The following is a 23,983-nucleotide window of genomic DNA, read 5'->3' on the forward strand; positions in this document are numbered from 1 at the left end:
TTTTTTTTTTTTTTTTTTTTTTGAGACAGGGTTTCTCTGTGTAGCCCAGGCTGTCCTGGAACAAACTCACACTGAAGACCAGGTTGGTTGGCCTCCATGTCAGAGATCTGCCTGCCTCTGCCTCTCAAAGTCCTGGAATTAAAGCCATGTGCTGCCACCACCTGGCTCCCCTTCCCTTTACTATGTGTGGAGTTTCTCCTATACACCATACAATCACTTGCATACACCACCTGACCTCTAATTCAATCCAATTAGGACACTGAGTGGAGTTGGAGTGAAGACTGTGAGTTCAGCCTCACTACTCTGCTCCAACTTCAGATACAGGTTCCCACTAAGGAGTTTGCTACTTGTGCTTGCGACTACATCTTTGTGGATTCTCACATCTTTCTTGGGTTTGATAAATTTGCTGGCATGGCTCACAGAATTATAGAAAACATGATTACTTTTGATCAAGGTGGATATGATGGAGGGTACGCTCAATGGTTGGGTGAAGAGTGACACTTGGGGTGTGGAGCTGCCTTCGCTGGGTGCTTATCCTTCAGGTAGCCCTGTGTGCTCAGCCACTTCAAATTCTTCAAATCTCCTGCTCCAGAGGTAACTTTTAAAATAGGGAGATGGGACCTGGGGACCAAATGTAGGATCTTGTGCATGCTAGGTAAGGGGTCTGCCACTGAGCTCCACCCCTTGCTTAACCTCTTGCTCTTTCTTCCCTTCTTCCCTCTGACCACCCCAATGAAGTCTGTTGTCATAAGTACAGGTGATGTTTTAGACAGAGACTTGATGTTTTTCTCAGATTGGGATCAAGCTCTTGGGTTTAAGCATCCCCAGTCCAGAGCCTCTGAGGAACAAAAGGACCTCAATATAAAGAGCAAAGAGCTCTTGGTATTCGGGAAACTCTGTGCTGGGAGCCAAACCCAGGAAATTACCTGCTGTTCTGGAAAGCCTAGTCAGTACAAGGTTAAGAAAGGACATTCTCAGTTCTCAGGTCCCAGGAAATAAAGGACATTTGGTATTTCCTGGGAGTTGGTTAGACAATGGGATGGCCTTGGGCAATGAGTATATGACAGTGGGATAGTCTTGGGCAATGAGGGTATGACAGTGGGATGGTCTTGGGCAATGAGGATATGACAGTGGGATAGTCTTAGACAATGAGGATTTAATAGTGAGATAGCCCCTAAGTAATGACCCTTGCCTAAACTTTCTGTTTTGCTGTGTCTTTATAACCTGCCTCCTGAAATTAAAGTTGCAGAGCTTGATCAGAACCCCAGGCTTGCTCTCATTCTTTGTGTCTCTTGTCCCTTCATTCTTTTGCCCCCTTCCCTAGGGTCTTGTCGAATCCCCCCGTGGGCTGGGCAACTCTGAAGGATTTTTGATACTTTGTGGCAGTATTGGGGTTCAGGAAAAACACCCCAGAATATGATTTCAGGAGAAATTGCCACCTCCTCTTAATATGCTTTTTTTTGTGTTATCCCAAGATGCTCTGGATGTAGGAGTAGCTCTCAAAAGCTGTCCTTTCGTAAGAGACGTTCAGGAAGAAACCTTGGTTAGGAAAACTGCTTGCCTCAGGAAGAGGAGGGGTGCAGATAACTGCCACTACCAGAAAGATTTCCATCTGACAAAGAGCAGCAATTCTTCCTCCTTACAGAGTGTGTGTCCTGCACTCTGCTGCACCCAGTCCCCCCTCTATCTACAGTTCTGCTTGCTGTAGAAGCATCCATCAACTAAAGGAACTTCCTTACTTATTGGTACTAAACAAGTTTTTTCTCCTATTGGTCTGTCTTATGTTAGCTTAAACAGTATCTGAGTCAATGAACACAGAACAAGTGCTATACAGTAATGGAAAAAAAACCCTTCTAACTCATTGTCAGTTCCTGCCTGTTGTTGATTTGTCCTGAGTTCAGCCTGGCTAGCTATAGGCTTCTCTGAGCCTGCTCTGCCCTCACCTTATAGAGAAGCTGGGGCAGGAACAACTTGGTCCTCTGTGCTACTTATTATGAATGCCCTTGGCCTATTTCTGGCCCCTGAGCTAGAAACGTTATCTAAGGCTGGGGCTCTGTAGTCTGAATGCACGTGCAGAAGTGATAGAGAGCTCTTTTACTTTGTCTACCCAGAGCTGCTTGGGATGCTAGGTGCCCCGATTGGTCTAAAAACACCGTTTCTTCTGAATCTGTTGATCAAAGTTCTAATCAAGAAGGACTGGGACAAACGAGGGTGGAATTAAGCCTGCAGGGAGGGACTTTATGGGGCGGGGCTAAAGTAGGGGGATAGAGAACTCCTTAAATAAGAGGCGCACTGGCTGCCAGGGAGTGCACAGCGCAGACAATAGCAAATAAGAAGCCGGGCTGACAGCTGCCTTCCAGTCTCCTCTGTCTGTCTGCCAGGAGGAGCAAGCCAAGGGAGATGATGGAGTCCCGTGAATACCACGAATACCGAGCTAGAGGTGAGTGACAGGTGGGTCTTCCCTGCCGGTTAAGGCTTCAGAAGCTGCTGTTGGGGGCAGGTGAGTATTTGAGTTGGGAGAGCTGGCTTCAGCAGTGTTTCTCCTGAATTGGATGTAGATGAGAGTTTAAAAGGTCCCTCGTTCTCTGCCTCTTATGTGCCTTCTTTCATGATTGCTACCTGTGTCCATTTCGTTTCCTCCTGCCTGCCCATAAAATAAACTATTTGTATTTGGGATCTACTCAATTGCCTTATGAAATAGGGACAAAAGTCTTAAATACTTGGCAACACAAACTCTCTTAATATCCGTTTCTCTGTGTGAAGTAGTTTATTCTTTTAGTGTTCATTCCTAAGTATTCTCCAAGTGCCCGCTTGTATACTGGCTTGCACGGAAAGCAAAGCTGGACCCTGTTGCCAGGCCTGGCTGTCTGCAGAGGGAAGACAGGTAAGTGCTTAAAGGAGATTTGTAGGAAGATGCATCCAACAAAGGGACTTGTGAGATGATGACTTTGGTTCTGCTTCTTCCATTCAGTACACATTAACTGAAATACACATCAACTTAAAGGTTCTTTCAAAAGCCTATGTGACAACAGAGAATTATGAGTGCCTTTGAAATTTTGTAATAGTCCCATCTCCACTAGTGGGGTCACAATGCCTAAAATGTCTTGGCTGTAAATTAATATCCTGCTTTAAATCTCTTTCCTCTCTTCTTCCCTAGCAACTTTGGTAGGTGGATGTGTTATTAGTGTATCATGTTGCTTTTCAACAGTGCACTTAGCTGAGAGAGAGGGTCCCTATTCTGCAGTGGGACACATTTTCCTATGAGACTGTCCCAGGATCAGTGGTAGCTCTCTTGTGTCTACTGGGTACCACTGTTGGGTGCCCATGGCTGGGGACTGCTGAAGGAGTCAAGCCTCCTGGCTCCTCAGTTTTGTCTGGGCTCAGTTTTGTGAGTAGGGACTCTTCAGGAGCTGAGGTAGAGGGAAAAGTCAGACTCCTTTCCTTCTCTGCTCATTTTCTCCTTTGCAGGGAGAAGGTGAGGGTTTCTGGTTGCTCACAGTAGGTGGGCAACTCAAGGGTGGGAAGAAGTGGACAGCCATGAGAGAGTCCCTCTAAAGGCCGAGAGCCCTGAATAAATGAAAGGGGACATAGAACAACTGGCCTGCAGTAGCTTCACTTGTCTGCTTTCCTTCCTTACTAATCTTCATTCATTTGGTGTGAATTCATCTATTTGAATGTGAAAGCCAAGTGACAAACCCTAAGGGACAGCGCTAGGGAGCAATGGGCTTCAAGTCTCTGAGGTCCAGGTTGGTTTACAAGTTCTTGTTTGGGTTCTTGGTTGTACTTTAATTTTAAGTATGTCCTTCATACATCAGAAATTAGTGTGTGTGTGTGTGTGTGTGTGTGAGAGAGAGAGAGAGAGAGAGAGAGAGAGAGAGAGAGAGAGAGAAAATTTACAGTTTTAATCATACCCAGAAGATGTTGCCAAGTACAAAAAAAAAGGCAAGAAAGTGCTGATTTAATGAGTCTAGTAAGATTTTTTTCCTTTTATCACAGCTGGATGTGGCAGCTTTCATCTCTGCTGACAAAGAACATAGTACATGTGTGTGAGTGTGTAAGAGTGTGAGAGTATGTGAATGTGTGTGTGTGTGAATGTGTTAACAAGTTTGGGCTACAAAAAAACCCCTACCAAGTCTCCGCTGTGAGACTTTAGGTTAAAGAATTAATAGCTAGTCTGTCTCTGAGAAGAAAACAATGGGAGAGTAGACATACTGGCAGGTAATGGCGAAGGAAAGACGTGTTTCACATTGGTGCTAACGTTTTGTGCTTTGCAGATTTCCCCTTTGTGCATCTGTTCTTTCCATCAGTCATTCACACCCTTACTCTCAAGGATGCACTGGGGATCAGGTCTACACCGCCGATGAATCTAGCTGCTTTCACCAAGTCTTTGATCTGGGTTCAAGAGGGACAGGCATGAATTGGCCAAGGAGACATGACCTGGTTCCTCTGCTTCTGTCCAGGGAAAGAGATGGTGGACTATATCTGCCAGTACCTGAGCACTGTGCGGGAGAGGCAGGTGACTCCAAATGTGCAGCCTGGATACCTGCGAGCCCAGCTACCTGCGAGTGCTCCCGAGGAACCGGACAGCTGGGACAGCATCTTTGGGGACATTGAACGAATCATCATGCCTGGGGTGAGACATTGCAGGGCTGATTCCAGATTCCAGGGTACACAGGGAAGGGTGTATCCTAAGAAACTCTTGCTTGAATCAGTGTGGCAATCAGTATATCCCTCATCGTCTGACACCAGAGCCCATCTTCTGGGATGGGAGGGCTATGACTTAGCCTAGAAGTAGATTTCTTGTGCCAGCGTTAACCTGTAGTACTGGTGGGAAGGAGTCGAGGCCAGAAGTGTGGTCAGCTAGTGAGATGGATGGAGACATGAAAATTGGTTTTAAGAAAAGGGACAACTGTGGAGCCAGCAAGGAGAGCAGAGATCAGGGACAGTGCCTGCATTTCAATAGATAGGGCCAGGGACTCGCTTTTCTGAAGTCTTACCGAATGGATGGATTGAAACAGAGAATACAAGTCCCCAGGAGCACCCTCGCTGCCAGGTTGGAAGGCCTAAGCAGCTGCGGACCCATCAGCCACTCTGTCTTCTGTGCCTTTCTTTCCAATGAGGGCTGGTGATTGAGTTGTTTCTTGGGGGCAGGAAAGAGCTTTCCTGAATTGCTAATATGTCCCAGGAGGAGATAGCAGCCTGAGGAGACAGTGGCTTGGTCAGAGCAGATAGAAACTGGCTGGTGCCTGAGACTTGAGTTGGAACACACTGCCCTAGGCTATGAAAGCTCTCTCATTACCAGGCATGAGTAATTCTGCTAACAGCATCCTGGTTCCCTTCTCTGCTCTACAGAGATGATGTACCAGCCCATGATGAGCTGTTCCATTTAAGCTTCCTAGTGACCCATTTGACAGACAAGGAAACTGAGGCTCCAAGAAGTTGATTATTTTGCCCCAGGTCCTAGGTGGCAGATACGGATTTCAGTCTGAGCCATCTAACCCCAGAGGCTTTGTTTTCTCTCCCATACTTGGATACCTCTATGACTAGTGACTAGGCCTCCCCAGACTGGGCCTGGCCCTGGCAACACTCATTCCATAAACCCACTGTTGACTTGAGGTTTTCTCCCATCAGTCTCCTGAAAGCTTTGGCCTTAGATTCGAAGGATGTGTCTGCAAGCCAGGATGAGAAAATGCTCGAACTCGGAAAAGGACAAGCTTGCCATGTAGTCTGTTTCACAAGCAGCTTTAAAACCTGTCAGCATGAGCACAGTTTTAGACTTGGTCCTTGATAAGATTATCTCACCAATTTCATTCTGTGAAGCCCTTTCGGCAGGGACTAGCTGTAACGAGGGTGGGAATGAGAGCAACTGTTAGTGCAGCTGATTCAGGAGTCACAACCGCTTTTTTTTTGGGGGGGGGGGTTGGTGGGTGGGTGTGGCCACAAAGGCTCATTTCTGGACGTAGAAGTCTGTCTGCTCTGATAAGGGCTCTTTTTGCTTATCGAGTCTGATATTTTACAAGAACTGATAACTGAATCTTGATAAGGCCTGGATGGGGGGGGTGGCTCAGGGAGCCCTTCCCTTGATTCCAAATATGGTCACTATGCACAGTGAGAATGAAGGCCCAATCTCCCATCTCATCTTCCAGGCCTCACTGGCCCCTAAAAGTCAGACAGGAAGCAGCTGACCCTTTACATTCTTATTAAAAACGGATGGTTTTCCTTTTAATTCCTAGACACTGATAAGAAAAAGTTTTATTTGTTTAATTCCAAGTTTGGCCAGAAAACAAAAGCAAAAGAGCAAGCAAGGCAAGCAGGCTAGCCAGCAAGCAGGCAGGCAGGCAGGGCAGGCAGGCAGGGAAGCAAGGGGAAAGACCTTGCTGGCAGGCCTGAAGACCCTAGTTCAATCCCTGGAACCATGTGGTGGAAGGAAAGAACTGAGTCCCTCAGGTACATAGACACATAGACACAGACACACAGACACACACAGAATTAGAAAGGGGGGGGGGAGGGAAACAAACATTTAAAAGAAAGAATATAAGAGACAGAGAGAAGCGAGAGAAATCCAGCGAGGGAAGGCAGGTTACAACTCTGCTTGGGTGTTTGGGTGGAGTCTGGAGCAGGCAGCCTTGGGATTTAGATGATGTTTGGAACTGTGAGATGCTACCTCTGCCACATCCATTCATCTCTCATTAGTAGAACAGGGATGCCACTTGGACCTCATGGGGATGCTGTGAGAAGGAAAAACAGCAAAGCACGGAAGGTGGGAGATATTGGAACCACCTGCTGGTCTCCTAGTTGTTGAGAATTGAAGGGAGAGGTTTGCTAAGAGTCAAGTCTGGATATGCGGTGTGTCTGTTGCCTAGGGGCTAGTTCCCTGTTAATATTACCACCTGACAAATGGCCAGTTTCTCGTTTGTGTTCATCTACTTAACAGTCCTGGGATTTCTTTTACGATGGGGAGGTACAGGAGTGGTTTCTGCTCTGAAAGGAGCATCTGAAGTGTATACGGATTTTGAGACCACCTTTTAAAAACATTAAAAATGGATCTCAAAGTTGACTGAGGAAGACATGGGGCTTTGGAGCTTAAGCCCCCAAACTTCCCAGTGTGTCAAGGAGGAGCTGATTGAGTGTGAGAGTGGCGGTGGATCCTGTGTCCTCCCGCCTCATTCCAACTCCCCTGCGTGCACTGTGTGAAACAATGTTTCAGCTACAACCGTGGCAAGAACTTGCTCACACAGAACAGAATGGTGCACTTAGATGCTCTCTAGAGAGTTGTCAGTAGGGGAAACTTTCAGACTCAGTGTTGCTCAGGTTCAGGGGTCAATGAGGGCTCTAGGAACTGAGCAAGGGTCCATGAAGAAAAATTCTAAGAATTAACAGGTTTTGGAGGGCCATGTCTTCCCGAGAAGTCAGAAGACACAGCTTCACTCAGAGGCAAAGGCAGGTGAAAGCAGGATAGCCTGGGAGAAGGGTCATCACTGAACAGATAAACAGCCGAGTGTGTGTGGTCCCTTGTAGGAGGGCCCTCTCCAGCTCCTTCCTGTATCCCTGACTGGGCTCAGGGCTGGCCTTGAGTTTGCCTCCGGTACTCCTGGGCTAGTATCTCTTCTCTTTTTCTACCTCTTCTGACTCCATCCCCACCGGAAGCCTAGGACTCATCTAACTGGCTCGCAGCAGGAGCTTTCTTCCGGAAGACCTCGGTGGTCCATAAAACAATAGAAGCTTTGGCGAGAACCGAGAGAGGAAACACCCGTTTGCCCTTCGGACATTAGTTTCTGTTTCCTTTTTATCTCTGGCAGGGAATCAGTGTGGGCTAATGTGAGAGCCCCACCTCCAACTTACTTTCACTTTTCCTCCTTCCTTTCTGATGTGGACAGATGGTCTCTACTGATGAGCTAGTTCAGTTCAGGATATGTGGAGAGGAAAAACAGTAATGAAGGCCTTGTTTTTATGGAGTGTATTACTTGCCTCTCTGAAAAGTGTGTTCTCCACTTTTACAGTTCTTTCTTTTGCCCAGAGGCCCTCTAGAGGAAGGGAGGGCTCTCTGGACGTGCCACCTGGTACCAACTATGTGTGCTGCATGTGTTCTGTCTCTAGGTGGTACACTGGCAGAGCCCCCACATGCATGCCTACTATCCTGCTCTTACCTCTTGGCCATCCCTGCTAGGAGATATGCTGGCTGATGCCATTAACTGCTTAGGATTCACGTGGGTGAGTAGAAATGTCTCTAACCACTGATACCTGGGGAAGTATCAGGGAGAATCATTTCAGGGCGGAGGATGTATTCTGTTCTTTATTTTTGAAGGGAGGGGATATCTAATTATTCAGTTAATAATGTAGTATTAACTGAAAATAAAAACATTAAATGTTATAATGCTGTATTATTAAAACTTAGTTTTATATACACCATCTCATCTAGTCCTATAGAATCACGAGTACTGGCCCCATTTTATAGATGAGGAAATTGAGGTTTAAGTGGTTTATCTTCCTAAACTCACAGAGTTTATACAGACTTCGATGAGATTTGAGCAGAGATCTGGTTATTTCTACAGTTTGTGACCTTAATGGGGCACTTTGACATCTCTTGGGTCATGATTTCCCCTGAGCTCTTGTCTCTGAAGAGTTAGAGATATGCTCGGGGGTTCCCTTAAGCTCTACTCAGCTCTGAGCGGTGCCAGAAGCCTCAGGGAACATCCTTATCTCTTAAGCTTGAACCTCAGCAGTGAGTGGGAGGTCGGGAGCGTCTGACTCCAGCTGTTATCTCGGGAAAGAAAACAGTAGCTTCTTAGTAAACACTTGCCCTTGGGCTTTAGAATATTGGCTGAGTGTTTCAGGGACTTGGAGAGCCAAATTCAAGCCAGTCATTTCTGGGTTGTTTCTCCGACCTCGTTGAAGGCAGCTTGGATCCAAAGTCCCCACCCCTTCCCTTTTTCACCGAGGAGGATAGCTTGGGCGGAACGGGCACGCGCATCCTGGGCCCCTGGGCTCCACTACTCCACAGAAGTTCTCATTGATCTTGAGACAGAGATCTAGCCATTCTTGGGGCTGGTGGGGGCATCTCAGTGCAAATGAAAGTCCTTTCCTTCTTGCAGGCTTCTAGCCCAGCTTGCACTGAGCTGGAGATGAACGTCATGGACTGGCTGGCGAAGATGCTGGGGCTCCCGGAGTACTTCCTGCACCATCATCCCAGCAGCCAGGGGGGAGGTGTCTTGCAGGTACCTGTGATAGCAATCTTCCATCTCACGCAGGGTCATGATGAGCACAGAAAGCAAAGGCGAATCCTTTCTCACAATTCTCCTGGCCTCCATGGAGTGTCCTTACACCACTCCACCACCACAGTCACTGTCACCACATCTTGCCCTGTTGGTGTAGCCTTTACCTCTGCCACAGCCAACGTATCTCCTTCAGCTGCCAGTTCACTTACGCCCTGTCTTCACCACGTTCCCTTATTCAAAATAGATGAATTGAGCATCTGATGATTGGGGGTCCAGTTGTCCTTGATTCAGGTTTCAGAGTTTACAGTCTGATGAGTCTCCTCTGTTGTCTCATTACACCTTGTGGCAAGAGGAAGAGGGGAGTAAGAGGCAGCCAGTTACAGAAAGAGCCAGTTGTGGGAAGAGCTTCATTGCTCATACCCTCTGACCCCATCTTTTGGATAAGTGGCAGGTGCTGTCTCTCTCCAAATACTTCTGTTTTTCAAATAGAAACAGCTCAGGGCACAGCTCTGCGAGCTCATCCATAGACCTGGCACATTGGTTAGATGCTCTGGCCTCTGACCTAGCACATTGGTCGGGTACTCTGGCCTCTGTGGGCTCTTGATATCTGAGGGCATGGTTTGGAAAACTTTGAGAGTTCCTGAGTTCTTCAATTCTATGATAGCCTGGTTTTATAATCTATAAAAACAGATAATGATGTTCCTTAAAAAAGTAGATGGGAGGATTAGATAAATGAAAAGTGAACTCCAACCTTGTTCTCACAGTGAAGTTTAGTCAGATACCTATGAAGAAGGCAAGCTTGTATATGTCGCAGACTTCCTGTGAGCAGAACTCGGGATATAGTTGGAAAAATGCACAGTATCTATTGTATACAATCTTGCTTCACTTTTTCTCTTTGTTGTCCTTTGAGTCAGGGGCTCTTCCTGTAGCTCAGGATTCACTCTGTAGCCCAGGTTAACCTCCAACTCACAGTAATCCTCCTTCATCATCCTGTGTACTGAAGTTACAGGTGTATGCCACCACACCTGGCTGGTGATCTTGCTCGCCATTGGATCTTCTCAATGCCCTGTAGGTACACAGCACCATCTCAGTGACCTTAAGATCTTAACGAAGCTCAGAGAGCTTAAATAACAGTTGCTGGGTGGGAGAGAGAAGATTCTAACTCAGGAGTGTCTGCATCTAAATCATGATTTCCCCTGTGTTCACCGGCCACCTGAGTTTGAGCTATTCCTACAACCTTCTGAATATCATTCCTCATCTGTATTGACAAGACAGCCATTTCACAGGTGTTTGAGGATTGAGCAGGACAGGAAGTGTTCTGTAAACTATGGGTCGTGATACAGAGAGATGAGATTATTACTGATGTGTCTTCCTTGTTATTAAGTAATGTTCAACCACTGACTAGTCTGAGGGTCTGGTCTGGTCTACTGCACATGTCAGTGTCCACCTGGCTTTCTAGCAGGTTCTGTCAGCTGTAGTTAACCTGAATATTTCAAGAAGTAAGGCCTGTGTGAGTGGAGAGAAGTCTGAGACTTTTGAGCTACCACTGACACGTCTTCCAGGATCCCACAATCATGTTTGGAGAAAATAATCTCATTCTACCTTGTCTTACTGTGGATGCTTTTCATTTGGTAGATAGAAGTGAGTTTCCAGAGGAACAATGTCAGTTCACAAGAATCACTGAAAACAAAACCAGACCCAAATCACCAGCCATTTACACAAGCCAGCACTCTCTCTAGAGTATTCTTGTGGGCTAACTCCGTTTCGTCCTGGAAAAGCAGAGGTCTCTCCTCCTCTCTTCTCTTGTCTTCTCCCTCCCCATCGTTCCCTTGTTCACTCTATTTATGCTGGGACCAAACCCAGGCCCGAATGTGGTCTAAATAGGAACTCTACTACTGAGACGTACTTCTGGCCCCAAGTGTGTCTTTTCTTTTCAATAACTTTTACATGGTAAGCAAGCATAGCCATGAGAAATGGGAAATTCTCTTGCTTGCTTCTGAAACATTCCTTTTCTTGGTTCTGTAGTTATATCGAGAGGGGTTGGCATTGGTGAAAACTTACTCTCAGAATGCAGAATAGGTATGAGTCAGGGAGGAAAGGGGCTCTTGGGAAGGAATGTCTCACTTCCTTACTAATAGTGACCACACATATGGAGACACACACACAGATACTCACACACACACACAAACATACATACAAACACACTCATACACACACTCTGACACACAGACACATGTACACACAGACACTCACACACACACAAACATATATACACAGACACACGCACAGACACACAGAGAGACACAGACATACACAGAGACACACAGAGACACAGACACACACAGAGACACAGACACAGACACACAGACACACAGACATAGACACACACAGGCACAGATACACACACAGACACATACATGTACACACACAGACACACACAGACACAGATACACACATACATATACACACATAGACACACACAGACATACACAGACACACACACATACTCACTCACCATACATGGGCTCAAACTCAGGGAACAGGACCTAAAGAGGCTGACACGGTTGGTAATCCCTCTCCACTACAGAGCACTGTCAGCGAATCCACTTTAATTGCCCTGTTGGCAGCAAGGAAGAATAAAATCCTAGAAATGAAAGCCTGTGAGCCCGATGCTGATGAGTCCCTGCTGAACGCTCGTCTTGTTGCCTATGCCTCTGATCAGGTAAGTTGCTTGACAGAGGCTACACCCTCATGTCAGGGCTTGGCTTTAGGGGTCTCAATACTTGTGTAATTCTCATCTATATCTGTGAATCCTAGGTTTCTGGGACGTTTGAGCCTGGGGGTTGATTTCAGGCACCACAATGAATGCCTGTTTTAAACATGGGTATTAGCTTTTCAGCCTTGGTCTTTGGCTATTCCTGGTCATGCTCATCTCATGGCAGCTTTGCCAACTGTTTTCCTTGGCCCATGTAGGCTCACTCTTCAGTGGAGAAGGCTGGCTTGATTTCCCTTGTGAAGATCAGATTTCTGCCTGTGGATGACAACTTCTCACTCCGAGGAGAAGCTCTTCAGAAAGCCATTGAGGAAGACAAGCAACAGGGCTTGGTGCCTGTGTTTGTAAGTCAGAATGCATCTTTAAGATTAGTGTGCTAGGACATAGATGTTGTTAGTAACCAAGGGATTTTGACAGAATCCTGGTAAGTGATGTGCTGCAAATGGAAGCAGAACAAGCCTTAAATTTAATGTTTTACAAATTATGAGGTAGCCTGACTTACTGCCAATCTTCCTTCCTTCCTTCCTCCCTCCCTCCCTTCTTCCCTCCCTCCCTCCCTCCCTCCCTCCCTCCCTCCCTCCCTCCCTCCCTCCTTCCTTCCTTCCCTCCCTTCCTTCCTTCCTTCCTCTCTTTTTCTCTCTCTTTCTTTTCTCTCTCTTTCTTTCTTTCTTTCTTTCTTTCTTTCTTTCTTTCTTTCTTTCTTCTTTCTTTCTCTCTTCCTTTCTTTCTCTCTCTTTTCTCTCTCTTTCTTTTTCTTTCTTTTTGAGATTGGGTCTCACTATGTAGGCCTAGACTCACAGAGACCTATCTGCCTCTGCCTCTTTAGTGCTGGGACTAAAGATGGGCACTATCACACCCAGTGAAACTTTCATTTTAAATGTACATGTGTATAAAATAGGTTGCTGTGTAAAGTAGATTTCTTAGTGCAAGATATTATAAGATAGAGTGTGGACTATACACTGTTCTGGGTGATGAGCATAGATGCAGATGATATCGGGGGTAAGTCTTTGTTCAGGCTCAATGTGTCATGGGAGTTTTCATTTCTCTCTAGGTCTGTGCAACGTTAGGGACCACTGGAGTCTGTGCATTTGACAGGCTGTCAGAGCTGGGACCCATCTGTAAGTATCTGTCCTTATTGGGTAGGAAGATAAAGGATAACATTTGAATATTTTTTAGAACAGGAACTTGGAACCAGCTTCACTGAATTATTTTCTATGGTCAGTTTGGTGGCAAGGGAGGGAGGGAAAATCCCAAAGGTCATGAGAGTCACTCCCCAGCAGTAGAGACCATTGGGCTTTACCTAGCAGTGAGATAAAAGCCAGAAATTCTGTATTTTGCATTATGTCCTTGGAAGTATCAGTCTGCTCTCCATTCTGTAACAAATACCGTAGATGATGAAACTGTAAAGAGAAATGCTTTATTTTTGGCTCACAGTTTTGGAAGCTTCCAGTCTATAATCAATTGATCCCATCACTTTTGGAGCCCGAGTGAGGCACGATGTGGGCGTATGTTGGAGCCAAACCACATCACAAGGCAGGGAAGGGGAGAGGAGAGATCAGGGTCCCACCACCTCTTCAAACTACACCCCAGTGACCTCCTGATAGGCTTCACCTTTTACAGGTTTCACCCCCTAGTATGGCCACCCTGTGGAACAAGCTTTTAAGACATGAGCCTTTTGGGGACATGGGACATCCAAGCTACAGAAGAGTCTCGGCCAGGCAGTGGTGGTGCACACCTTTAATCTAGGCAGAGGCAGGCAGATTTCTGAGTTCGAGGCCAGCCTGGTCTACAGAGTGAGTTCCAGGACAGCCAGGACTACACAGAGAAACTCTGTCTCGAAAAAAACAAAACAAAAGCAAACCAAAACCAAGAAGAGTGTCAAGCTTTCACATTCCCTCACTTATAATGTTGCAATCCATTCAAAGCAGGCTGTACTGAAAACAGTGAGTGAAGCTCCGTGAAATATCTCCTCCTGCTTCTGGAGCAGAAAAAGAAAAAGGCAGATCAAGGGAAACCACAGGATGGATAAGACACCCATATGTAATTGCTTAATTCCCTAGTGAGAAGCCCACCAGGCACAGACATCTCTCTAAGTGCTGTGTTAGATGCACTGACATTGCTTTCTGGGCTGTAGAGCAGTTGGACTTTGTGCTAGGATGTTCCAGGTTGAGGCCAAGGATGTAATCCTCTGACCAGTGACAGAAGGCCTACCTATTAGGAGGTAACAATGCCTGCTTCAGTTCCACCTCCTTATACCAACAACCTGTCCCCTCATCTCCACAACCCTCATCCTTTTCCAGATCTCTCTGCAGCCTGCCGTGGTGTGGGCTGGGTGAGCAGTGCCGCTTGGCTGGCTGGTAGTAACTCTTTCATGTCTCCCTCTAGCAGATGACATTTGCTTTCTCAGGTGTGAGTGAGGGGCTGTGGCTCCACATCGACGCTGCTTATGCAGGTACAGCCTTTCTGTGCCCTGAGCTCCGGGGGTTCCTGAAGGGCATTGAGTATGCCGACTCCTTCACCTTTAACCCTTCCAAGTGGATGATGGTACACTTTGACTGTACTGGGTTCTGGTGAGTTGAGCTCTCCACACATGCAAATGCCTCGCTTGCTTAGAGAGAGACCTCAGCCACTAACACTCATTTGAAAACTCACAGGGTCAAGGACAAGTACAAGCTGCAGCAGACCTTCAGTGTGAACCCCGTCTACCTCAGACATGCCAACTCTGGTGCAGCCACAGACTTCATGGTGAGTTTCCAGGAGTGGGTGGGCAGCCTGTGGCTTCTAGTGACTGTTGGCTGACTCCTGAGGTTTTGCACGGCTTCTACCTTCAGAAGCAGCACACTATGAGTTCATTACATGGTTTCCTACTAGATACTCTTGATTTCAAGTTGTGTATGAGAACACAGAATGAAATCCAGAAAATGTAAAAAACCCTAGAAAAATCACAATTCCTAAGTCTTTTTGGCTTGTTTTCCTCCCAAAAGTGTTTTCTCTGTCACAGGTAGATCAGCTAGCTCCTTTCACCATCTTTGGAGATCTGTCTTCCATCTGTTTTTCCATCTGTTTATCTATATCTATGTATCTGTGTATCTATCTATGTATGTACGTATCTATCTATCTATCTATCTATCTGTCTGTCTGTCTGTCTGTCTGTCTGTCTATCTATCTATCTATCTATCGCTTACTACCCAGCAGGAGAGTATAGACTATTTCTTGGGGGGTAGTCTGACAGCCACTAATGATGTTTTCTAAGAAACAGCTGAATCTCTGGGAATGTCTTTCTTTGCTGCTTTGGGAAGCTTTCATCATGGCACCACTGTGGAATCTAGTGGACTTTATTTCCAGGCATATGAAGACATTTCCAGAGCAACGAGGCTGCTTTCTTTACGGTTATAGCTGTTCCAAGCTTCTTTGCACCCAAGGGGTTACAGTTTGCGTAGAAGCCTAGCCCTGCTCTGCGAGGATCTGGAAGCATTACAGTGTCCCAGGTGCTTGGCTTGGGGAGGGATGCTCTGGAATCAGGACTGGTGTTTCTGTTGTCAGCGAGGCTTCTCTCCATTTCATTCTATACCTCTCCAATGGCAGAAAGCACCAACAGCAGGGAGATCCATAAAGCCTTGAGAAGACACAGAGGATGACATCTACAGTTAGGAGACATCTGCAGTTGAGGAAGTTCCATGCCTATCTTAAGGCAGTCACTGGGCCCACATAGTTTGGTTTTAGCAGAGTGAGAAGAAGAATGGAATGGAGATTAAGCAGAGATCAGAGGAGAGCACAGCTGAGATGCTCCCTGCCCCTCTCTGGCAATTTTCTGATCCAATGAGGTGGTCGGTTTACTATAATTATCTAGAAACTGGGACATTTTTTTCAGGGCTCTAAGCACCCAGTCATCCTGCTGAATGTCTAAGGGCAAGGGTAATCAGGCCACAGCACAGAGTTTTGTTTTTTCCTAAGGTTTTGATGCCCTCTGCTGGCTGGCTAATAAAAGTCCTGCTCCCTGTCCCTCTCCCTCTCCCTGTCCCTCTCCCTGTCCCTCTCCCTGTCCCTCTCCCTCCTTCCACCCCTCCATCCCTCCATTCCCCCCCACCCCCCATGGACTTTCTACATAGTTCTGGCTGTCTGGAACTCCACATGTAGACCAAGCTGTCCTTGAACTCAGCAGGTCTGCTTGCTTCTGCCTCTCCAGTGCTGAGATTAAAGGCCTGTGCCACCATGCCTGAGAGTTTAGTGCAAGGAAACACATTGTCCTTGATACTGGAGTAACATGCCAGCTGTGTCTGGTCGGAGAAACTACAATGAAGCATAAAGATGGGGACATCAGTAAAGATTTGCCAACTCCATGGAGAGAGGCAGATAAACATTCAACAGAATGGTGGCGGCTTGCTGACATTTGAAGGAGAGCTTAGGAGAAGCCGTGTTGCTCGTTAGAACAACTGCAAGTGTCCTCCCAAACCATTAACTCTGTTTTCAGACCTGAGCACTTGGATTGGGAATTTTCAGATCTGTGGTAACTTCAGCTTTGAACTTTAAGCTCTGTTGAATTTGGTACCAGGAAGGGTATCAGTTTCAGCCTGAGGCAGGAGTTCCTATGCAGTCTGAAAGCTTGGGTGATGCATCTGAGACCACTGGAATCTCACAGGGGAAAGCCAAAGCCAGTAGGTGGCAGCAAGGTTAAGTAAGGACCAACCATCTTGGTACTGGAGATACATATGTGATTCGTAGCTCACCTGTTTATTATCTGAACAGTCTACACTGACTGGACAACTTTCTCTGAGGTTTTACATCAGCTGTCCCAAGTCACTTTTCTGGGAAGCTCCTTTTGTTCTATGTCATCGATGTCCCAGTGAGATAGCCCTGTCAAAGTCACACAGGGTAAAGAGTGGGGCAGACCTGAAGGGGAACTCAGGTCTGTCAGGCCCCAGTGTCTAAGCTCTTAATCACTGCACTAAAGCCACCACTCACGTTGAGAAGAACAGACTTAGAGCTTTAATTTCTGCTAGTTACAGAACTTGCTTCAGGTTTCTAGGCTGGGATGAAATACTTAAAACAGCAGTTTGCGAGAGGTTACTCTTGGTTCCAGGTCACAGGCTTGGAGCCACTGGTCCCGCTCTATCTGTGTAGTGGTGCCCAGATAAGCTTGTCTTGGTTTGCTCCTTAGCAACAGCTTTCTTTGGAAGTCATGGTGACACCAGGGGATCCCAGGAGTGCTGGACAGGCAACACATAATGCTAAGAGTGCCCAGGGGAGTGGGCACGTTGTTTCTAACCATGAGCTCTGTGTTATTTGTTTCTAGCATTGGCAGATCCCCTTGAGCCGGCGCTTTCGCTCCATTAAGCTCTGGTTTGTGATTCGATCCTTCGGGGTGAAGAATCTCCAAGCACATGTCAGACACGTATGTTGTGTGAGAACCATGGGACTGAGCCCACGATGCTTTGCGTTTTCATGGGAAGGAAGACTTTGCCCCGGTTTTACAAATCTGCCCAGGGGCTCCTTGGTGTCTGGCTCAGGTGGTAGGGCGCATAGAGGGGCTTCTGGGACGTGACTATTGGTTATGTAGAGGAGGGCTGAGCTCCATGTAATCCCAGTGGGCTGTCCATGATTTGTAGTTCACACTGTTTATCTTTTAAACAGTCAACACTAAAGCACAACTTCCTCTGTGCTTCTGGCATCTCCTGTTTTATCGCTTCCCAGAGAGTCTCACCTTTCTTGTAGTTGTCTTTGAGAACTGAGTACTCAAAAGCCTATTTTGCAAAAAGAGAAAGTGAAATTAGGTCAAAGAACAGTGTGTATGGTCAAAGTAGGGCCATGTTATCTTTTCAAAATGGAGTGATTCCATGTTGGCCTCTGGCTGTCGTGGCTCCCTGGTGAATGGTGTGTCAACACAGGCACACCTGCTCTTATCCCTTCTAGGTGGGGTCTGTAGTAAACACACTACATGTATTCTGTCCTCCTCTCCCCTGACCTCTGCTCTGTCTCATACACAGCTTGCCTCATAGGAAGGAAGAGAATAGGGCAGGAGGAGAACATCTTATCTACCAGGAGACTCAGGCCCAAGCTTTGAGAGAATCATCCTTCCTTGGATTTTAGAAAGTGAGGATGCTGAGGAAGGTGGGCTCTGAGGGGACTACACCTGAGCTGCCATAGTGGGACATGTGGAGAATTTTGACAGGGCAGGTGGTGAAAATGGGCCTGCAGGAAAGAAGTTACAGGAGAGAATCATAACCAGGTTAGAAATGAGGCATGGACACTTAAAGGCCAGGAGAACAGTAGTGTGCTTTTCCTGGACAAGGTCTGGACTTGCCCATGAAGAACTTCTTAGGGATCAAGTGCAGATGTAGCTCCGTTGGTACACAGTTTGTTCCCCGTGTACGAAGCCACTGTTTGAGCCCCTAGTGTTGCTTAAACCTTTCCTGGCGGCGCATGCTGGTAGTTCTACAGAGGGGAGGTGGAGGCGGAAGGATCAATGGTACAAGGTCATCCTTGGGTACATAGTAAGTTTAAGCCTGTGTGGGATACAAGAGAGAGAGCCTTTCTTAAAGAAAAGAAAGGAAAAGGGAAGGGAGGGGAGGAGAAGAGAGGAAAAGAGAAGAGAAGAGAAAAGAAAAGTTAAAGTTCATGAGGCAGTGGTAAGAGCTTGAAATTGACAGTAGGGAAAAAAAAGTAGGGCAGAGAGAGGTTGGTTCAAGTGGCACTGTCTCCTCATGGTCAAGGATGACACCTGAAGTTCTGTCTTCTTCTAAAATGGAACATCAGGTGGGAGTTCCAGCCCAGTAAAAAATCACTTAGCAGGGAATGGAGAGATGGCTCAGCGGTTAAGAGCACTGACTGCTCTTCCAAAGGTCCTGAGTTCAATTTTCAGCAACCACACGGTGGCTCACAACCATCTGTAATGGGATCCAATGCCCTCCTCTGGCATGCAGGTGTACACGCAGACAGAGCACTTACATACATTCAATAAATCTTTAAAAAAAATCACTTAGTGGAGACTGTATAGACCTCAGACCAGAGCCTCTTAGCGGAGACTGTATAGATCTCAGACTGGAGCCTCTTAGCGGAGACTGTATAGATCTCAGACTGGAGCCTCTTAGCGGAGACTGTATAGATCTCAGACTGGAGCCTCTTAGCAGAGACTGTATAGACCTCAGACCAGAGCCTCTTAGCGGAGACTGTATAGACCTCAGACCAGAGCCTCTTAGCGGAGACTGTATAGATCTCAGACTGGAGCCTCTACCCTATCATGTTCTCTAGTCCTATCATGTGCCATGTCTGTCACTTCCTTTCCCTCCCTCTGCCACACAGGTCTCATTACGTAGTTCTTGCTAGTCTGGAACTCAATATGTAGACCATATTGGCCTTGAAAACACACACACACACACACACACACACACATCCATCCCCCTCCCCACCCATCCCCTCCAACCGGAGTGCTAGCATTAGGGACCATTAAATACCATCGTTCCTGGAAACCTTGAACTTCTTCTGATCCCCCTGCTGAAACCTCCCCATGCTCGACTTTATTCAGTTGTTGATTGAACTCAGAATTTTGTGCAAGGTATGCTAGAGGATGGCCAGTTGAGCCACAGCCATGTCCTTTATTCAAAAATTTCATGTAAAAGTAAAACTCAAGAGAACCACAGGAAAATTTAAAAGATCATATAAACGTTATAAAAGATCAAGATGCTATGGTAAATATACATACCATATAAAAACCCCATGTTTTAGTGTACAATGTAGTGTGACATTACCTATATTCAATATCAAGTGAGTATTGCTATTTCCAGAACATTTCACCATTCCAAGAAGAAACTCTGAACCTATTAACTAGATACAAGGGTTTTCCATGGTGTAGGTGGTGGTGCTACATAAAATACAGGCTCCCCGTGAACAGTCAGTAACAAGGAAGAACTTTTCAGCCACGGAGTGTGATGAGCGTGGCGAGGTGAGGGAAGTCGGTAGATATTTGTGAGGGAGAGTTAGGGCTCAGCCTACACAGCATCCTCTGCTTCCCTTTGGGTGCTGAGTTGGGCCCTTGCTGCTTCCGTTGGCTGATGGGGAAGCTGAGAAGCCAGAACAGGAGGCTGATGGCTGAGTTATAAAGCACTCGACTTTTGAGTTCTGGGGCTAAGTTGAAAGAGGACTTTGAGACACAAGGTCCCTGGGTGGGTGTGATGTGACAGAAGATGAGACAGTAGAGGTTTGGCAGCTTGAATATGAGTGAGATCAAATGGGGAAGACGGGCAGGCAGAAGGCACACTGGTCTCAAGATTCATCTGTGTCTCTAAAGTTGTTGAACAGTATCAAAGATGCAGTTTAGTTTTGGCCTATTAACCACAGTTTTCTTTATGTTTACAATTCCAGGGTACAGAAATGGCTAAATACTTTGAATCTCTGGTCAGAAACGACCCTCTCTTCGAAATTCCTGCTAAGAGACACCTTGGTTTGGTGGTTTTCCGTCTGAAGGTAATATGCTCTTGTGTGGCTCCCTGAGAAGGATGCTTCTATTCCAGAGTTGAAGGGGTATTGAGTCTCTCAGACCAGTAAATGCTGGGCTTCATGGATTGCTTATGAGCAACATGATGTAGGATCCAACTCTTTTTGTTCTTCATATAGGGTCCCAATTGTCTCACAGAAAGTGTGTTAAAGGAAATAGCCAAAGCTGGCCAGCTCTTCCTTATCCCAGCAACTATCCAGGACAAGCTGATCATCCGTTTCACTGTGACATCCCAGTTTACCACCAAGGATGACATCCTGAGAGATTGGAACCTCATCCAAGAGGCTGCTAACCTTGTCCTGAGCCAGCACTGCACTTCCCAGCCGAGCCCTCGAGCCAAGAACCTCATCCCACCACTGGTGACCAGAGGCTCCAGGGACCTGTCCAGTGGGCTATCCCTGGAGTCAGTCAATGAGGGAGGAGATGACCAAGCCCAGGCCCGGAAGATCATCAAACAGCCAGGAGCCAGTCTGGTGAGAAGGGAAGGCAGCTGTGATCTGGAGACGATGCTGGATCCCCTTGATGACTGCTTCTCAGAGGAGGCCCCTGACAGCACCAAGCACAAGCTGTCATCCTTTCTGTTCAGTTACTTGTCGGTACAGAGCAAGAAGAAGACAATGCGGTCCCTCAGCTGCAACAGTGTGCCTATGAGCGCCCAGAAGTCACTCCCCCCAGATGCTTCCGTGAAGAATGGGGGCTCCTTCCGGGCCAGGATCTTTTCGGGGTTCCCAGAAGAAATGATGATGATGAAGAAAGGTGCCTTCAAAAAGCTGATCAAGTTCTACAGTGTCCCCAGCTTTCCTGACTGCAGCTCTCAGTGTGCCCTGCAGCTGCCCTGCTGCCCTCTGCAGGCCATGGTGTAGGTGGGAGTCTTCAGTCAGAATGCAAGGGTGTGCTTCAGGGAGTTCGGGAACCCCTCCAAGTCCTGTGCAGTTTGTGTGCTTATTATGTGTGTGTGTGCATCTTGAGGGAAGCAAGCCCATAGTTTTGATCATAGCCTCACAGGGGGTTCATGACCCTCAACAGATTGTAATTGGGGAGTTTAAGCTCATGCCCCAGAGGGTTGCAGGCTTGTGTGACAGAGGGGCTGACAGGGTGGTGTCCTGTTAAGCTTGGAATGTGAAAAAACAACCTAGAAATAAATTGTGCTTATATCTAAAATAAAGCATAATCTGTCTTAATTGACAGCCAAAACATGAGTGACGAAGCAGATAACATGTTGGAGGTGCAATGCTTGTGCTGCGTCTTGCTTTTCAGAAGGCTGAAGATTTATTTTTTTAGAGATTTGTTTGTTTATTTATTTATTTAATGTATATGAGTGCACTGTAGCTGTCTTCAGACACACCTGAAGAGGGCATCCGATCCCATTACAGGTGGTTGTGAGTCACCATGTGGTTGCTGGGAATTGAACTCAGGACCTCTGGAAGAGCGGTCAGTGCTAAAATTAATGTTCTTCACCACTGAGCCATCTCTCCAGCCCCTGAAGATTTTAATTTAATTCTGAGAAAATTGAGTTGGAGGATCCCTTGGTAGCAAGCAAGAAAATCAGCTTGTTGTTTGAGATAGGAACTTACTATGTAGCCCTGGCTGGCCTGGAACTCACTCTGTAGACCAGGCTGGCCTCAGACTCCCAAGTGCTGGAATTAAAGGCATGGGCCTCCATGCAGGCACCAGCAGTTTGTATTTTTAAAGTATCAATTCTCAAGTAACTCTGTGGCTTCCACTGTGCTCATGGAAAGCTTTGTGACCTGAGGCAGAGGTGCTCTCATTTATAAACTTCCTTGCAATGACCTATGCAGGTATCTTAAAAACAAAACAAAACAAAACAAAACAAAACAAAACAAAACAAAACAAAACAAAAGCAACAACAAAAACAAGGCTCACCGATTCCTGGTGCTGGATACACGCTTCCAACGTAGAAGACGAGTTCAGTTCCCAGTACCCATGTCAGGAGGTCTACAACTGCCTGTAACTTAAGCTCCAGGGAACCTCTGGCTTCCTTAGGCCCATGCACTCACAGACAGACACAGACACAGACACAGACACAGACACAGACACAGACACAGACACAGACACAGACACAGACACAGACACAGACACAGACACAGACACAGACAATTAAAAATGAAATAAATCTTAAGACTGATTCCTGCCTTCCATTCCCAGAAACACTGGGCTAGTTGTCATGGGGGTGGCCCTGGGCTTTGGCCAGGGGTGGGGGTGGGAATGTTAGATACTCCAGATGATGCTAATATACAGCAGTTCGGGAGACCACTGTTAAACTCACTAGATTCTAAAAGGGTCAACATGTCCCCAGGTGATTTCAAGGCACAGGCAATTGGGAAGTACTGTGCTGAGCCAGCACTTCTCATATTTGAGCCTGTGTATGAATCAGTGGGAGGGCTTGTTAAAACTCACATGGCTGAACCCATTCCCACAGCTTTTGACTCTGGGTCTGTGGGGAAGGAGGTGCAGCAGGGCTTTACATTAAGAAGCTCCCAGGAGATGCTGCTTCGGTCGATTCAGAAATAATGGTCTGTAGTGTTCTGTCCAGTTCTCCCAGTGGCTGCTGAGTAATGTCAGTGAGCTGTGTGATTTCCCCCTCAGTTTCCCATCCCTCCCTTTCCTCCCCTCTTCCAGTACCCCCTCTACCTCCTCTCTCTCCCAGATCTATTAGGTTTGACTAGGCAACCCAGTAGGAGGAAAGGGTTCTAAGAGTAGTAAAAGAGTCAGAGACAGCCCCTTGCTTCCATTTTTGAGAGTCCCAGAAGAACACCAAGTTCTGCTTAGTTGATTCTGTGAGTCACGTGCTCTGTGGTGTCCTCTGGCTCCTACAATCCTCCCTATCTTCCAAGGGTTCCCTGGCTCTGCCTAGTGTTTGCCTGTGGGTCTTTGCATCTGCTCCAGTCAGCTGCCAAGGAGGCCTCTCAGATGATAACTGGGCTAGGCGAGCTGTGTGACATTTTAGCAAAGAAGTTTGACAAGGTACTTTAAAGGATTGCTTTCAGTTTTTCTATATCAAACTACACATGCATATATCTAAGAGAAAAACATATGAACAAGGTATGTCTTGACTCTGGGCCTTTCTTGGGTCTGCACTTTGAGGCCCTTAGATGTAAAAGCTGAACCTCAGAGTTAGAGAACCGAGTTTGGAAGATCCGAATTATGCCCAGTCAGCACAAATGAGACCTGACCACAGAATCATCAGTCGGAATCAGAATCTGAATTTCTAACAAATTCCAATGTGAGGCTGGTTTTTTTTTTGGATCAAGAATGACATATGAAGACCACCACATATAGGATATGACCTTGTAAAATAAGAAAGATCAGTCTTTAAAACTGGTTATCTCTTAAAGGTGATGACTAACCCATGCTAACTCAGAGACTGAGGTCATTGTCTGGTGTCTTCATTCACACAGTGGAGCTATGGTACTGTACCTGAGTGGGGGATTCTGGGGGAAGTGGGAGGCTGGAGAGGCTCATCTGGCAGGAGTCTGAGGACAT

At 46.7% G+C, this 23,983-nt stretch overlaps 1 protein-coding gene across 2 annotated transcripts; it reads left to right on the top strand.

Moving 5' to 3' along the window:
* The first annotated feature begins 2,291 nt into the window (after positions 1-2,291).
* Positions 2,292-21,678, top strand: Hdc (histidine decarboxylase). Of its 2 annotated transcripts, XM_028755333.1 has the most exons (12): positions 2,292-2,440; positions 4,461-4,633; positions 8,098-8,211; positions 9,093-9,215; positions 11,803-11,937; positions 12,189-12,332; positions 13,040-13,106; positions 14,396-14,558; positions 14,643-14,733; positions 17,282-17,380; positions 20,347-20,448; positions 20,599-21,678. In XM_028755333.1, the coding sequence occupies exons 1-12, from the start codon at positions 2,401-2,403 to the stop codon at positions 21,340-21,342; spliced, it is 1,995 nt and encodes a 664-aa protein (XP_028611166.1). In that variant the 5' UTR covers positions 2,292-2,400; the 3' UTR covers positions 21,343-21,678. The 2 variants fall into 2 exon arrangements, with proteins under 2 accessions (XP_028611166.1, XP_028611174.1); XM_028755341.1 differs by lacking the exons at positions 2,292-2,440; positions 4,461-4,633 and adding an exon at positions 7,870-7,979.
* Positions 21,679-23,983: the final 2,305 nt, after the last annotated feature.

Source organism: Grammomys surdaster, unplaced genomic scaffold, assembly GCF_004785775.1.
Source record: "Grammomys surdaster isolate TR1022 unplaced genomic scaffold, NIH_TR_1.0 129, whole genome shotgun sequence".
Taxonomy (NCBI): domain Eukaryota; kingdom Metazoa; phylum Chordata; class Mammalia; order Rodentia; family Muridae; genus Grammomys; species Grammomys surdaster.